The 18,754-nt window shown below is 34.9% G+C and overlaps 1 protein-coding gene across 2 annotated transcripts in view; it reads right to left on the reverse strand.

Annotated features, from left to right (window-relative positions):
- Window positions 1–1,159: 1,159 nt before the first annotated feature.
- The window catches only part of LOC149776357 (uncharacterized), a 48,857-nt gene continuing 31,262 nt past the window's right edge, over window positions 1,160–18,754 (reverse strand). Inside the window, exons 5-6 of one of the 2 annotated variants that reach the window (XM_089942894.1) lie at window positions 10,154–10,261; window positions 1,160–9,060 (exon numbers count right to left, since the gene is read on the reverse strand). In XM_089942894.1, coding sequence (XP_089799020.1) covers window positions 8,944–9,060; window positions 10,154–10,261 — 225 coding nt within the window. In that variant the 3' untranslated portion in view covers window positions 1,160–8,943. Of the gene's footprint in view, window positions 9,061–10,095; window positions 10,262–18,754 lie in introns of both variants that reach the window. The other variant, XM_089942895.1, reaches the window with a different exon arrangement.

Here is an 18,754-nt window from a genome sequence, read left to right on the forward strand (position 1 = left end):
ACTATGTACCTTTTAATACAGGGTGTCACAGAGAGGGAGTATTGTACATGTATTCAGTACTTTTGATGCAGGGACTTTGTGAGGGAGTGCTGAATTTACAGGTGACATACTTTATGCAGGGTCTTATAGTAAGGGTATGCTGCATTCAATACCAGGTGATGTACCTTATGATGCTGGGTCTTATAGTGAGGGAGTGCTATATTCAGTATTAGCTGATGTATATTGTTTGATGCAGGGTCTTGAAGTGAGGAAATTATGTATTCAGTATCAGGTGATATACCTTGTTTGATGCAGGGTCTTTAAATGAGGGAATGGTGTATTCAGTATCAGGTGATATACCTTGTTTGATGCAGGGTCTTTAAATGAGGGAATGATGTATTCACTGTCAGGTGATATACCTTGTTTGATGCAGGGTCTTTAAATGAGGGATTACTGTATTCAGTATCAGGTGATGTACCTCATGATGCAGGGTCTTGATGAGAGAGAATGCTGTATTCAGTATAAAGTGATGTACCTTTTAATCCAGGGTCTTATAGTGAGGGAGTGCTATAATAAACAGCATTCTACTTGAAACACTAAGGTCATACTACAACTGCATATGAACATGATAAATGAGACAAAGACTGTATATCAATTTCAAACTTGGCATGTTGGAGCATGCTCTGGTTTTGATGAACTTGGGTTCAAATGTCACAGCTGAAATTTTTATTTCAGATTATCTTCAGGGATGTAATAGATTTTTATAAACCCTTTTGCGTTAGCATTCATCATAATATGTTTTGATACTCAGCAGAAAAAAATGAAACAATGCAACTTTCACAAATTCCTTCAAAAGTATTTTCTTCCAGTAGAATGCCAATCCCTTTGATGGACTCCAGCTGATCATTTTTGGGAGCTGTTACTTGTGGACTTGACTATACCTTAGCAGCCATTCAACAGTTTGATGCTGGTCGTATGTAAGCTGGCTTACATACAATGACATGCCTTTGTAACTTGTGTGTGTTGGCTTCCCGTTTGCAAATGAGTACTGGCCTTTGATCATCAAATTTTAATTATTTTCATCTGTTATGTGAATTTGTGACTCATGGCACAACAAAGTTAACTGATGAACGTAAGTTTCAACAAGTAGTGTTGATTAGAATAAAAAAACATAAAATCATTGTTTTAAAATCTCTTTATTGAATAAAACATGAAAGCAAGTATAAAAAATATTGTTATTAATCATTAGATTTACAGTACATAATTAAACTCAGATGTTGTGGGGACTCTAAAATGCAACCATATCAGGTGCTATAGTTGTTGCACTTCATAGAATTTATACCTTTTACTTCTATTTCAACAGTTATATCACTATGCAAATGAATCTTGACACACATAAAGCATTTTCATAAAATCAATTCAATTCCAATATTTCTGAATGAACTGATGCACAGTCATTTCAAGGGAGATGATTATTCAAGTGGCATAATCTGAAAAGGGCTTCTTTATAGCTTCCTTTGTTAGTACATGGCATTTCCCCCATTTGATTTATTGTGTGTATAATCATGTTCATAATCATAAATTAAGCTTAAATATTAAAGCCACACTCAATCCAACTAAAAATGTTTTATATGAGAACTGTGCTAAGAAACTGCACAGACCCAGATTTGCAATTGCATAATGTGCCATTTGTTGGGAGTAATCAGTAGAATAAATAATAAATAAAATAGGCCTTGATCTGCAGGCACATTATGCCTCAGCAGATCAGATCTTTGTTGTTTGCAGTTTGATTTCTAATTGAGAATAACTGATATATATACAAGTGAATAGGAATGCTTAACGTTCTTGCAAAACCAAATTGATTTTAAATACTCATGACTTAACTAGTCACAATGAATTAAAGCTTCATATTAATTATCACCTGTAGGTGTTGGCAATATGCAATGTATTTCAAGTATTTCAACCTATCTACTTATTCATTTTGTTTCACTGACAGAAACAAGGAAAACTATAAATGTGTCCATAAAAAACAGCTGCCCCTGCCATAAATGATGCAATTGAAGGACAAATTTCAAAGTCAAACATGGCTCATTACTCTAAAGATGTTTTTTGGAAAACAATGAGAGTTGACCTAGAAGTGTCTAATGTAAAGCCTCGTACCAAATTTGGTTTCAATCCACGAGTCCTTCAACACCTATTGAGCAGAAATTTAATTTTTGTGAATGATGTTGATGATATGGGAATGACACACTATATGATCCTTCATTGATATGACAAGGAGACAAATCTGAGGGAACTTCATATAAAAAGGTTCTTTGAAGTCATTATTTTTTATCTGCATAATTTGGAAATTTCACTTTATCTTCAAGACCAATTATTCCAAGAGACTTTATTTATAATTTTAGCTAAATATTCAATTCAGCATTGAACCATGTAATATTGTTAATTTTAAATGATTAGTCAGCATATTGTTACAAATTACTTGTACAATTAGTTCATATTAAGGACAAACACCTACATATATTCACAAATAAAACTACAGCAATCTTCACAAAAGCAAATGAAACTAGCCAGAATAATCTAATCATGTAAGAGACACTATTACATAATACATGCCCTTTTCATCTCCAATGGTCAGTTCAGGAATTCATGATTAAGACAAAATATTTAAACTTTTTCTGTTTATTTCTTCAAACTCCTTCAAATTGATATAATCTTCATAGAACTTATGTAAATCTGTTGAACTATCTTACAAGAAACAAATTTAACCTTAAGCAAACTTTATGTGGTAAACATTTGTTTGTGATCATGACATCAAATAGTTACATATATTGCATGTGCCATGATATGCTGCAATGCTGCATAATAATCAAAATGCAGCTTAGTGTGTGCTATCAGTGTAATGTGATAGTGTACTATCAATGTAATGTGATATACTGTGTACTCTTCTGGTTGAATATAACTTACCGGTAACATAGTGTGTGTTATATTGCATACTCTCCAGGTAGAATATAACTTTGTGTGTTCTGTCTGTGTAATGCAATATGCTCTCCTGGTTGAATACAACTTAGCTTAGTGTGTTATATCAGTGTAATGCAATATAATACTCTTCCGGTTGATATAACTTAGTTTAGCGTGTTCTATTAATGTAATGCATTATGCTACATACTCCTCTAGTTCAATATAACTTAGCTTAGAGTCGGCTATCAGTGTAATGCAATATACTGCATACTCTCCCAGCTAAATATAACTTAGACTGTGCTATCAATGTAATGCAATACAGCATACTCTCCCAGCTAAATATAACTTAGACTGTGCTATCAATGTAATGCAATACAGCATACTCTCCCAGCTAAATATAACTTAGTGTGTGCTATCAGTGTAATGCAATATACTGCATACTCCCAGTTCAATACAACTTAACTTAGTGGTTGCTATCAGTGTAGTACAGTATAGTGCATGCTCTCCTGGTTGAATATGATACAACTGTAATGATCCTGGTTCAATGTGGCAGTTGCAACTTGGTATTTACCACAAGGAATTTTGAATCCTTACATATCAGAAAAAGACATGTATTAAAACATATGTCCCTACTGCCTTGTAAATAATCATTATCATCTTCATTAGCCAAGGTTCTGATAACCCTATCTAGACCTTGGCATATCGAACAACTATACTGGTGCTTTGTCCTAGCAACATCTATTGGATTTCATGTGTTGCCTCCCTTAGTATGTTATGCCAACTAACCAATAGCTTTGTGCATTGTACATCAGCCAAAAACAGTGGAGGCAATTGACCTAAAAAGGATACATTGTAAGTTTAACATCGAAAGTATAACTATGTACCAGATGGAAGCCATTACAGGTGTATTTGAGTGAAAGGTATTTGTGTAAACATGGACTTGCAGTGGAAACTTTTTTATTTATTGGTCTATTCAAGTTGTGTGTTCACCTTGACTCAGTCACTAGGAACAGTGTTCAAATTTGAACAACTTAATTTTGACTGATGTGGTGGTTTGCCACCACATCCAATGAAATTTACAAACCTGAGCACATAAATGTCTGTTCGATATACCAAGGTGTAGATCGGGTTATTGGAACCTTGGCTAGCGAAGATGAATAATTACACACACAAGTAAAATTAAAGCAAAAATGAGAATTAAATAAATGACAGAAGTATATTACATTCTTCCTTTAACAGCTACCTATGATATAATATAACACTAATCAAAGTAAAGGAGATGGATATTTGTGGTAACTCCTACCAATAACAGGTTAAAGGTGCCTGTCATGGCATGTCATTGGGTAACTCCAGTTGCCCTGGTACAGTTACAATAACCTTTCATGTGCTGATTTGCTGTAAACCACCAATCAGTCAATCACTTTGGGGAAAGAAAGGATGGTACATTTATATGACAACTGATTGCATGACAAATAAAATATTGGTTGGATACAAGAGGTGGCTGTAGTATGGCTGATGATTCCTGGCATTCTGGCTAATTAAAAAGCAACTGACCTATTTGACAATGCTCTGCCTACTCATTAGCATACCAACTTCTGTAACGTATTATTAAAAGTTGAGTATACACTTTAACAAGACTGCTGAGTCACTACCAGAAACTTTGTCAAAATTGGCCACAAAAAAAGAAACGATGATTGCAAGATGTTATATGAGCAGAAATGACATAGTATCCGAGTTCAGTAATTGGCAGCTTAAACAAACAAGAGGTAGACAGGTAATAATTAAGAACTGTCAGTGGACTCGCAGTATAATTGGTCAGAAGTTAACTGGAATCACAGATCAACAGTTGTTGATTGAGAGATATCAATTGGTAAATTCAAAGTTTCAAGCTGGCTGATTTTTTTATTGGTTGGTTTTAATGTCATTTTTAACACATTTTTGGTTTATATCACGCTGATGAAATAGGAGTGAAGTGCCTTTCTGAAGAACACATTGAAGCAGAAAACCCAGGCTGGCCTGTGTTGGTATCAAACTTATGTCCCTTGTATTACAAGTCCAACACTCTACCCAATGGCCTACTAGGTCTGATTAAGCTGACTTGTTGAAGAAATAGTGAAACTGTATATAAGGCTCAAAATGTTTAATTACACACACATATAAAAAATGTACATAGATTGTAAATAAAAATTCATCAAAATATATTTGGTTCAAGCAATACATATGTAAACACTGTCCTTTTCTGGAATAAATATTGGGCTGCATTCTGTACAATAAAACAAATAAAACAGTACAGCTTATAATTTTATGACAATAATTTTAAATCACAAAAAGAAATAAAACTAAATATATTAAAAATTCAGAATATATAGTTTCAATATAGCACTATTAACAAATTAATACAGTTATCACCGGCAAATGCAAAACAAAAATGGGCATTAATATACAACTAGATAAATGGATCCTGAAATAAGATCCATCAATAAACAAAGCTTGCCTTTACATCAGTGCCTATCTTGATGTTTAAAAAATGCTGAAAAATGTTAAACCCCATAACAACAACAACAACACCAGTGCCAACCAGTCACATTTGATGAAGACCAAATGTTTCTAATTTCTAATTAAGTACTGTCCTAGTTTGCTAAGCAGTTATCTTTTAACCTTTTTTATTATAAAGATTTAACACCCTTAAATCCTGCTGATATCATAGGTTGCCTTTTGGGACTCAATTAATGATCCATTTTGTACTTAAGCACATAGCAGAAGGAAGGTAAATGTGTTAATAGATTCCCAGTACTCATTAATTAGGGGTTTATCTTATTACTTTTCTATGTGCTCAATAATCAGGCATGAATATATCTGTAAATACTGCAAAACACAATAATCCAAAACAATTCTGAGAAATGTCAGTTAAGCAAATAATATAGGTCAGTAACCTACTTTTGGAAGGATGGTGTCATAAATGCTACTAAGTAACCAAAAGTACATAACCCCAACAATAAGAATACTTAAGCTGACCAAAAAGCAAAATGTAATCAAAAGTATTTGATGTTTAAAAAATATGTCAGTGCCCTACTTTGGATTTGATGATCAAGGTACTCAACACAATGGATTCCAAGATAAAGCCACATAATACACTCAAAGCTGCCTGACCAATTGACCATATGAGCAAGGTAAAAGACACTGAAGCATTAAATGTAGGTCACACTGACCAACTTATGCATGACAGCTTAATTCTCTCCCAGCTGGTTACACACACTAAACTGCGAGATCCTGCAAGTGCCTAAAAAAATTCATCTATATTAATGCACTACTAAATCAAGGTATGATTGAGAGATGAACAGATGGAGACAGGTAATTTTAATACTAAATGCCCAGTTCCCACTGACTGTGGATCATAATAGGAATCATTTGTGTCCTCTCAAAGGAATTAAAATGTGAAATTGAAATGCATTATCCCTTCATATGAGCCGTAATCAAAATCTGAAAACAAACCTTAACCTGGTGTCTACACCCTTAGACACCTGGGCCATAGAAAAAGCTCTCCTGTACTTCATGTAAAGGTGAGCTAAATATTATCTTGTTGGTTGGTTTAACTCATGATTGACTATAATATGCCAAGGAAATGGGAGCTATGTGCTTTGCCAAGGATGCACTGAGGCAGCTGATATGGGCTGGCCTGGGAGGATTTTGAATCCACAATCCATGGATTACAAGTTGAGCATTCTACCAAGTTTCACATCCCATGAACAGATTGCATCATTTAACAAACTTTCAGTGACTTTTTATTTATTAATATTTATTGTAGCTCAGTGTGGTTTCCCAACCTCTAACAAGTTTGTTGCAATTTTGCACATTTGTAAAAGCTCCTAATTATACTTTTTTAAAACAAGCAAAACTAATAATTTTTTAACTCTACCAATTTTGGAATATTACAATATATAATATATTGGTAGAGCAGATTTGAGGGTATTATTCAGACATACATGTAAGCCATTTATACATTTTATTTGCACATACTTGTGATACACAAGTAGTAACATTTCTGCAGCAGCTGTTGGAGATTTTGCTTATAGTTGTAAGGGTTTCCAACATTTATCAACATTGTAATTTTTCATCCCCCTGAACTCATCCTGTCCATGTGTCAGACCAGACAGTAAGATCAGACACTTGTAGTATTTAAAAGAAAATTGTGAACATAAATGACATTGAAACAATTAAAAAATCAGCCAAGTTAGTCAATCTATTCAGTTATTAAACAGTACTGTTCAAACTTTTATCTGTTATAGTGGCGATTTGAAGCCTCATGCTGGTGTGTATCACTGTCACGTTTCTTAACAGACTCTCTATACACCATTCACTGAACAAAGGATGTTGCAAGAAACATTTATTTAATTTCAGAAAACCCTGAGAGAAAATCGATGAATTAGTTAGGCAGTCCATAATATCATTATGTTCGATTCCTCACAGTAAAATCTTAAATCATTGTTCAGGTCCTATCATGTGCTTGTGACAGTTTTGCATTCTTTTCAAAGTTAATGTCCAAGAAGAGATGAATGTGTGAATTTCTTGTACTGTTAAATGAGATACACCATATGCTTGTTTTAATACATGCCATTACATGATACCAAATATATATGTTCCTTTCTCCAACACGTGACATGAACATGATCGAATTGGTGTGTATAAAAATAAATTGTGTTCAGATGGTTGGTTAATTGTTGACTCACTGCAGGTAGGTGGCTATCTTGTTATCCTATTACAGTCTGTAGAGATAGCACGGTGAATATTCCCAGTCTAAAGTAGATGATGCATCGATGGAATGAGGAAGTCTACAAATATTTAAAGTGCCTGATGGGAAGTATTTGCATAGCAACCAAAATGTACGATGACAAGTTAGAGTCAGGGTCTGTAAGATGCACGAAAAAGATAAAACTATTGTTCACATAGCTACAAATCTGTTCAGTTATTTTACGGTTTTTGAAAACTCTACGATTTAGAATTTTTAAAAATTCTAGTATGCCAGACTTATGACACATTGTAGCCTGAAGATAAAGGAACTGTTCATATGGCTCTTATACACATACCGATTCCAATTACAATCCTTGTATGGTACAGTACACACAACATAAACATTCTTGATGCGGATACATGTACTAAAGAAGCCAAGAGAGCATAAACTGAATATAAAGTAGATACAGGATTGTGTAAATCTAACATCAATGAATCAGTTCCACAAGTAAGAGTGGCCATAACAAGAGATTCAAGAGATCTAAAACAGTGCTGACAGGTTTATTTCTTGCATATTGTCGATCAACAATGACTCTGTTGAGATCTACACTGGAGATTTCCAAAGGTCTTGTATACTTCTTGATGACGCTATAATTTATTCTTATTGTGAGTGTTAAAATTGTAAAAGCATTCTTCCTTTTTCATCATTTAATGAGAGAAAATGTTGGAACCATATAATTTTCACATTCCTTCTCCTTCAGATCACATAGCACTATGATACACTTAGGGACTAAAGTGATGTCACATCAATGACATCATAATGTAAAAATAACATTATTTTAATCTGTGCAGAAAGCACTGATTTTACCAAAGTAGACTACCTTAACCTTTAACAAAGAAAACTAATTAATGCAAAAGAAAAGAAAATTCTGGAACATTTCTGCTGCAATCAGTGTTTATCACTGAATGATACTCTACTATTCACTGGCTTGTCATTTCTTGACACACTCATGAGTGCAGTATATTCACTGTCATTTCTTGACACACTCATGAGCCTGCAGTATATTCACTGTCATTTCTTGACACACTCATGAGTCTGCAGTATATTCACTGTCATTTCTTGACACACTCATGAGTGCAGTATATTCACTGTCATTTCTTGACACACTCATGAGCCTGCAGTATATTCACTGTCATTTCCTGACACACTCATGAGTCTGCAGTATATTCACTATCATTTCTTGACACACTCATGAGTCTGCAGTATATTCACTGTCATTTCCTGACACACTCATGAGTCTGCAGTATATTCACAAGTGAAACCTTTTTATCCTCTAAACTTAAGACTTCGGACTTGAGCTGTTGATTAACCATTTCTGCCTGTCGTAGCTCCTGTAATAAATAGCAGAAAAACAGTAAATTAATTTCCTACAAAATATAATATCTTTCATATACACAAGACATGAAAAATGTTCAAGCACATTCTTTGATGCTTTTATAAGATATCAAACTTTATAAGCTGTATGCAATACAAATAATCATTTCTTACACAAACTATCATACTAAAGCTTTCGGATGATGCAAAAAAATAGTTACATTAATTCAATTCACCAATTTTTACCTTTTGATAAAGTCTGATATTATATAAGAAATGAGAGTTGATAAAGTTTTACATTATATAAAAAATGAGAGTCAATGTAAAATATATTTGGTGTTATCAATAAATATGGTGCTGGCCACAATGTCTTTGGTTAATCAATCCATCTAGACAAATGCACAGTATATACTTGCATATGTCAGATTTAACTGTAAATACCATAAACCATGATCTGCTGTCACATAATGCACCAGCAGATCTGGATTTATGTTATTTGTTACACTATAATGCACCAGCAGATCCGGGTTTATGTTATTTATTACACTATAATGCACCAGCAGATCCGGGTTTATGTTATTTCTTACACTATAATGTACCAGAAGATCAGGGTTTATGTTATTTCTTACACTATAATGCACCAGCAGATCCAGGTTTATGTTATTTCTTACACTATAATGCACCAGAAGATCAGGGTTTATGTTATTTGTTACACTATAATGCACCAGAAGATCAGGGTTTATGTTATTTGTTACACTATAATGTACCAGCAGAGCAGGGTTTATGTTATTTGTTACACAATAATGCACTAGCAGATCAGGGTTCATGTTATTTGTTACACAATAATGCACCAGCAGATCAGACTTTATGCAGCTTTTAGTTGGAACTGCCTAAAACAACTATAAATAGTATATACTATTGTGTATTTGTCTTCATTTTTCATAAATTGACAAGATAGTTTTGAAACCTAGAATGCCTGAACACCCCAAACTTAATAATGAATTACATGCCCATGATACCCTGAGTTTGCAAAACTTGAGTGCATACAATACCATTTTAGGAGAAACTCATTGATTGTAAGTGCTGGATACAAGAAACAGTATGACGTACAGTCATAAGACTATCTAGGATAAATCTTCTACGCATTCGACTTCTCTGGGCTGCCTGTCGGTTACTTTCTCGCCTTGCATTCTGACGGGACTTCTCCTCCTCTGACAGCTGTATAAGAGAGAAAAAGCCGAAGTGCTGTAGATTGCATAACATAAAGTCATGAAAAGAATTATTTGAAAGTTTCTCTAGTTTTTATAATTCATCTATTTTTAATGGCACTTCAATATCACTTGTCTAACACTTATATAACTCAGTGCCTGAGCACTCTATGTCCATGAAGGTCAAATTTTCTTAAAAATCTCTTCATGATAAAGTTAAAACGTTTGATTTTACTTTTAGGATTGTGGCCATATATCAGGTATCATTTGCATAAATCTAAAGGGCTTTTGGGAAAACATATTTGGTGGGTTTTTAAATAACTTATTAATTTTTTTCCCCATTTTTAATAACATCAACCAAATATATAACATATAGATATCCTCTGTATAAAATTAAAAGAACTTTATGCATAGGATCCTTTCTGTCAAATTTGATTAAGTTCTGTTGAGTGGTTTTTGAGAAGGTTGATCCTTTTTATAGTAATGGTGGCCATGTTTGATTGCAAATCAGCATCAATTTGAATGGGCTCAAGGCCAAGATGCTTTCTGTCAAATTGGTCAAGTTCTGTTGTGATTTAATTAAAGGATTTTCTATTTTCAGCAATGCTGACCAAAGTGAATTACCATTGTTTGAAGAAGCATGAAAAACATTCATGCTATAATTCTTTGTCACATTTGGTCAAATTCTGTTCAGCAGTTCTAATAAGTCCAAGTTATTTCTATTATTAGTAACAGTGGCCATGTTTAACAGATCAGCATCATTTGTATAAAACTGAAAGCCCTTCTACCAGGACACATTCTGTCAAATTCTGTTTACTGGTTTTTATAAGACATCATGTCAGTGTATTTCTATTTTCAGTAATGGTAGTTATATTTCAAGGTGAATTGAAATCATTTATAAAAATCTGACAGCCAGCAATGCCATGGTGAATTTTGTCCAAGTCAAATTCTGATGAGTGGTTTTTATGATGAAGCCATTTCAAGTTTTATGGTAATGACCACCACATTAAATAATTCGTCCATATCCACCAAAAATGTTTCAAAGGACTTGATGCAAGAATTCTTAAAAATTATGTGCTGAGTTTTAAGAAATGTTACGAAAAAAAGTTGTAAATAAACCAATGGTCCACTTGACCTTATTGCCAGGTGAGCTAGCAAGAGGCCCAATTGGGGCTGAAATCACTCAGCTGGCTGACATCTGCAAAATAACTGAATTCAAGAGCAGCTGGACAAGAAAAAAGGAGCAGTAGGTGCTTTCTGTACAAAGAATTAGGGAGTGATCTAACGGCCTCAGAAAATGTCAAAAAGTTTTAAAAAAAGGGCTTCATATACTTGGTCAAGATATACCTTTGTGTTTAAAAATATGGTGCAATTTTCATATTTAATGTGTGATGATGACGCACTTGGCAGCCATGTGAGAGGTACAGAATGGAGAACATTAATGTGACTAGAATATACACTATTTATACAAATTAAACTAGCCCCTCAGTCTTGAAGCAACATGAGACATTCTAAATGTTTTCCTTATTAAAGCTGAAATCTCTTCAAGTTTCATGTTGTTTTATGCACGTGGTCTACAACAATTTTAAACAAAATGGTTGGATTTTATTGCAGGTACTGTTTGTCAACATAATTTTTGAATCAGACATATAAAATCAATATTTAAAACTGTCTGGTAATTTACACCTACCAGAAGCAAATTAAGTTATTTCAAACATGTGAAAGAAAAAAAAATTATATATATCTGAATCTGCATCAGTATCACTTCTCAACACAAAATCAATAGCATATTCTCAAATCAACATACAGTACAATGCAACAGTCACTGAGGTAGTTTTATCAAAGCAACAGTTTACATGGTCACAAACAATGAGAAAAATACGAAAATTAAACGTAGCTTTACTTTATCAGACACATTTATTCACAGCTGAAATAATTCAAAGAAGTGTTTATTTTCAGACAATTTTGATGTATGATGACAAACACAATCTAGTCTGATTTATCAAATATTTGTATTATGGACAAATACGTTTCTGTAACAGCCTTATTCACATTAGTATGCAACTGTTGTAGCAACTGTTGTTAATTCACATGACAAAATCCCCATCATACAAAGTGATGACACAAACATGCATGCTGAGATTACTGTATAGAGGGTCTACAGTAGCTGCCATGTGAAACAGATTAGATCTACAACACATCTCTCACTTTATTCAAGACTGTGCACTACAATTTTGAACAAGGAAAATAATTGATCAACATGCAATACAAAGTACATTTTGTCTCTGCAACTAAACAAGTAATGATAATGTACATTTAGGGCAATGGTTCTTAACCCATGAGACATGACCCAAAACTGGGTCACCAAGATCAACTGTATAAGTTGAAACTTCCAACCCATGTGTTTGTTTTTTAATAGGATTTGATGGATGGCAAGACCAAAACCACAAACCCAATTTGGATCACCACCCAAAAAGGTTAAAAACCACTACTTGGGCCAAGTTCAATATTTGCTGTATTTAGAACTGGAAGGGTTAGTGATGGAAACACACGATGAAAATAGTTTTATGCTGATTTGCAAAGACAGAACCATACCTTATATTACAATTGTTTGGCATTAGAAATATATAATAGAAAGAACATCCCTGTGGCTACTACAGAATACAATAAAATTTGTATCACTCATATAAAATTACAATCTGTATATGCAATCACACTGTTCAATTGTAGAGTGTCCATTTACAACCATCGGTGAATTAGGGTTGATTCTCATTAACCATTAAAGTGACTGATTTGCACCATACATATAGATCCAGTAGTGCTTTTCACAGCATATGCCATTTTTCAAATAAGCAACTGTTCATGCAACTGAGTGCACTTGAACTTGACTGGTTTGAGAAACTAAATCTGACTGGTACATTAAGCCCTGGAACAAGCATTCTGTTGCATTTTAGCCGTGCATTTAGCAAAAGTAGTTTTACAAATGTTTGGTTAAAATATGTGCTACGTAGAAAACTCGAATGTCCAACACACATCATGAATCATATTCAGCAGACATCAGCAAAATTTATTTAGAGTTGGAATTAAATTTCATAATAAGAAACATTAGTAAGAAAAATGGCGTTTATCCCTACAACAACTGTTTGCAGCTGGTAAAATAGCTGCATCAAGCAGCTATTTTACCAGCTGCAAACAGTTGTTGTAGGGATAAACGCCATTTTTCAGCACAAGATAGGCTATACTTGGCAGTCAGTATTAGCTGCAAACAGTAACATGGCAATTTAGTTCAGCAGTCAAACTGACTTGCAATCCTACATTTTCTCTTTATTTAAAAAAATAGTAATTATGCTCCTTTCCTAAAACTGCAGACCCCTCCATCCATTTACAATATTTATTTTTAAGAACTAGTCTTGAATGAAATCATCATCTTAAGTGAAGATTTCTTCATTTGGCAAATATTGGATGATGACAGCTGTGATGGCAATGATTTTAAAGCTTATAATTAGATGAGATGATTACTGGAGCTGGGCAAGGTTTACTGGAAATACCAGTACTTGATTTTGAGCTGGCAAATGATGTTAAATACAAGTCCAAAGTACATGCTGATAGATGGCAAATCTGTTCAGCAGTAGTTGGAAATTAAATGAAGAAATAAACAATTCCAAACCTATTGACCATTTAAGGTTACTAGTTTATGAAAATTTCTTCCATTTGATCATAGATCAAAAAGATCTTCGTTTAGATCAGAGAACAAAAGGAACAGACTCGACTGACAACAACCATATAAGAAAATTAAGTTTATCAAACCTGACAAATTGAAATGTTTTTGAAATAGTTATGGCCATCAGTTTGAAGCATAAATTGGATTTAAATTTTTACCATGCCGCCAAATATTTGACATCAATCCCATATTTTAGCCCCCAAAATTGCAGAAAAAAATCTTAATATTCTAAGCATCCAACACTTAAACAAAATAATGCAACCAGCAGACGACCGACTGCACATTTATGTAAACTCATAAGCAAACACGAGATGACCATGAGATGGCATGTACTAGAATAAATAACTGCAAAGTATTGTGAATAAATAAATACTGATTACAGACTTCTGAGTGTGTAAACTTATTTGTGGTGTTTCTACACTGGATGTTCATTAACTGTTACCTATTCTACACCTGTGATTTTCACAACTTGAATATAAAATTGCAATGTAAATACATGTATATAGCCAAGCCGCTAGCAGAAATAAAATAAATGCTTGGGCTCAAGGGCCTTGTCCCAAAGGTAGGGATCTCATGGCAGATTAATATGCCAGTTTGAACCCACCCATATCTCCATCTCTCCATCCCCCAGGTGGGTCTAGTCTTTTGAAGTTTAGAGACCATCACCCCACACTCTGGCTCATTTAAACAACTATGGATAATAAGGTATAACATACACCATGGGTACTGAGTTTAAGTCCAAAACACAAGATATTTCAGAACGTTCTGATTTGTAACATGCGGGCACACCATCTAGATGTTTGCAGCTCATATGGGCATGAAGGAATGTTTATATGCTGTGCAAAATGCACACATTGCCCAAAAGTTTGTGTGTGTGTGATTTGGATTTTTAACATAACTTTAACAAGTTTTCAATCATATCACTCTAATGTCTGTAGTGTGACAGTTTATAGTGATCTCTAGCACTGGGGCATCATGCCATTGACATCTAGCATCATCTTCCACCCAGTCACATTATCCTGACACCATAGCGAGGCAGCTGTTAGTATGATTTTTATAAGCCTTTTGGTATGTCTCAGCCAGGGTTCAAACCAGCAACCTTCCGCACCTGTGGCAGACACTTTAACCACTAGGCCACCAAGGTGAGGAATGATAAGAACTTATAAATGCCTACTCAGTATACACATATCGTTTTCCAAGAACCTAGTAGAAGTATATCGAGAGTACAGTCTCGCCACCACAAGACTAACAAGACAACAGATAATTATTTTGTTTATAACTTTAAAGATGACATTCTATAATCATTACATAAATGGTATACTGATTTTATTGATGCCATCATGCCTTTGGCATCTTAGTTATAGCAGCTGTGGTTAGGCTGGTTATATACACAACAACCTGAATTAAAATGTTAACAGCAATATTGATAGTTCGTCATGTTCAACTGCAAATACAGGCCATATTTAATAAGACTGATAGCTCATGAGGCAGCTAAAGTTAATACTTTGATACCACATTATTTCTATCAATAAAAAGCATATCTTAAGGCAAAGGCATGCTGGGGGTAGACCTCAAGCTTTGAAAAGCAGTAAAGCTGTTGTTCTAACTAACACCACATAACTTATTATGAATTTCCAACAAGATTTTTTTTAAGATCTCCTCATGTGCTTTGGGTTTTCCATAAATGATCATCAGTGGCCATAGTAAAGTATCATGGCCATAAATTTGCTTGGGGGCGGGGGATCAACTGAAACTCATCCTCAGAGATGTGACCCGCAATTTTGTGTCAAGATTAATCTCAGTGAATATGCAGATTTCACTGCACTTTATTTGGCCTCCAGGGAAAGCTGTTAGCTAATGAAATTTCCAGCCATAGAAACCAGCATGCAACCCAAAGTTGGTGAAATTATTCATTGCTGACACTATAACAATCACTACCACACTGGTTCCCATAAACATAGCCACTGCATGGTTGTGCCAAACAAGAGTGACAGTGCATGAATATCATCCTAAACATGCCAGCAAAAAGCTGCCATAGTTGTGCATTTTGTGGGTGTAGCATGCAATGCTGATTTCTCATACAGTTTTGATTCTTTCTACAACCCCTTTATGAACAAGGTGTCCCAATAGAGATCAATAACCATTTACTGGCACAACACCAGCAGTGGGAAGAAGCCCTATAAGTAATATCAAGGGAGATTATCAAGGATGTGAAGCTACCAGACACTGATTATGGTGCATTCTCTTTACTAAAACCAGTTTGCCCTTCTCATCAGTACAAGTTTTTGGAAGACTACATACTCTACAGGTCAGGAAGGCACAATGAAAATGCAAGTGAAGGCATATTACTGCAACTCAGAAAGACATCCCAGGCAGCAGGTGTGTTTGTGTGTGTGTGATTTGGAATTTTAATGTAGCTAAATTTCAGTCATATCGCTACAATGTCTGCAGTGTAACAGTTTATAGTGATGTCTAGCACTGGGGCATGTAGCATGATAACCCACCCAGTCACATGATCCTGACACCAGGTCAACCAGTCCTAACACTACCTCTTAATACTAAGCACCAAGCGAGGCAGCAGTTAGTATCATTTTTTAAATAAGTCTTTGGTATGACTAGGCCAGGGATCAAACCCATGACCTTCTGCATCCAAGGAGGATGCTCTAACCACTAGGCCACCGGAGCAGCATGCAGCAGGTGTGTTGAACATTTTATGTATATTTAATTTATATTCAATTTAATTTTAATTTATAACTTGACCTTTTTGATTGAGCATGGTGTTAAACTGATTTTTGTCATGATTATGAATAGTAAATAAGATATTTACTAAAATTTGAATTCAAGGCCTAACCTTGTTTATGAGCTCAGAATGTTTTGGAAATGAACTTGTTGACAATTTTGATGGTATTTCCATGGGAAATTTGGGAATTCCATAATAATCTATTTTATCGCAGGTCAAATGGGATTTATATATAATGAGGTTTGATAAACTATTATTCATTTCTATTTCATATCAGTAATTGGGAATCTATGATCAGAGTTGGTATGTGTTCAGATATAATTCTAGAAGAATTATTTATTTAAAATTATTCATTGGAACTTCAAAGTGCTCATTGGCTTTTCTGACTATAACACTCTTGGGACTATCAAAAACTCATTCAAAGACATGCTGGATTGTATTATTGTGGCACACCAATACATTCAAGACTACTGGTACATCATCACATGCATCACTATTGGTACATCAGGACATTCAAGTCAACTGGAAATTTTTCAGAACATTCTATACTTTTGGACTTGTGATGGGGCATTTAGGATTATTTGTGACTTGATTCACAATACTGTAAATGTCTCTTAAATATTCACTTTGTAACTTTGAGAAAAAAAATTTCTGTTGATTTTGCTAAACTTTTTGGTTTATGTTTCATAGTTTAAGACCAAGGGGTCATAACAGGACCATGTACATATATATCATCATAGATGCTTCTTCAACATAAAAATGGCTAGTTTCTGTCATCTGCATGGTAGCCAGCTATTCCTATGGCCCCCTCTTTCAGGCAGTGCAGGTGCAGGAAGACTGCATATTGGCATGTTGAAAAACTGATCAAGTCAAAATTTAGTCTTTTGAAAACTAGCAGCTGCCCTGCACCATATTTGGTCACTGCCGCTATGGCAAGAGTGTGTATGCCTGTAATCTGCTTGAAGCAGCATTTAGGTAGCACTATGATTTTGTAGTCATCACCTGCGCTACTATACAGCTCAACAAGACATACAATAGGAAATAGGCTCATTATAAAAATGGGGCCCTGAGTGGCCGAAAGCGCTCTCTGTTACGGATCACTGCCATTTCACCTCTGTCTGCATGGGTTCGAGTTTTGGATTCAGCCAATGTTGGTATGTGAGAAAGCTTGCCAGTAGCTTCTCATGGGTCATTGGTTCTTTCCAGTGTTTTTCCTGGGTTCTTTCTCCACCATTAATACTGGCCACCATGTATAGCCTATCCTGTGCTGAAAATTGGCGTTAAACCCCGCAAGAACAACAACAACATGGTAATAACAATGAGTATTTCTGGTTAACTCTAAGGGTTATGATCTCAGTGCTTAAATGTCTGAGGAAATCACCACTCTATTTCTGCTCAATGACTATGCCTTTTTTTTGGTGTCTGGCAAAAGGAAACAGCCTCGACTAAGCTTGCTCATGTCAGCTGCCATGCTGGCATCAATATGTAGGTCATAACACAAAATTATATGCTGTTGCCTGTGATTTTCCAAAGCAGATCTTATGGATAATCCTGTTCTACTGCACAATGAAGACTCATTTAGAGACATGCCAAGACAAAATTACATAAATGAGGCCTGGCATCAAGCAGAAACCTATGCATTTCTTAAAAACCCATGAATTTCTTAAAAATTCAAGCTTTGGCAAGCCCCTTACATGCAGACTCTCAGTGGCCTTCTGTCATGGGATATGCTGTGGTGGCTTTATATTTATACTTTGCCAGCCACACCATAACCCCTATGACCATAGGCTACATATTACTTGAAATCAGGTGATCAGAGAACCATACTGAAAACATATAAAACCCAGGATGGCATAAGCTATGTGTGACCTTGATCACAAGGGGCTTCTGGATGTGTTGGCAGCCAAGCCATGATGGCTTACAACTGGTGCTGGAACAACAGCTGCAGTGGAAACCATTGGGACAACAGAACTGCCAGTCTCAGAAGTGGTTTCTGAAGTGGCAAAAGAATATTTTTATATTAATTGGCATCATACCTTTGA

This window comes from Sinohyriopsis cumingii, chromosome 18, assembly GCF_028554795.1.
Source record: "Sinohyriopsis cumingii isolate HCF-2022 chromosome 18, ASM2855479v2, whole genome shotgun sequence".
Taxonomy (NCBI): Eukaryota; Metazoa; Mollusca; class Bivalvia; order Unionida; family Unionidae; genus Sinohyriopsis; species Sinohyriopsis cumingii.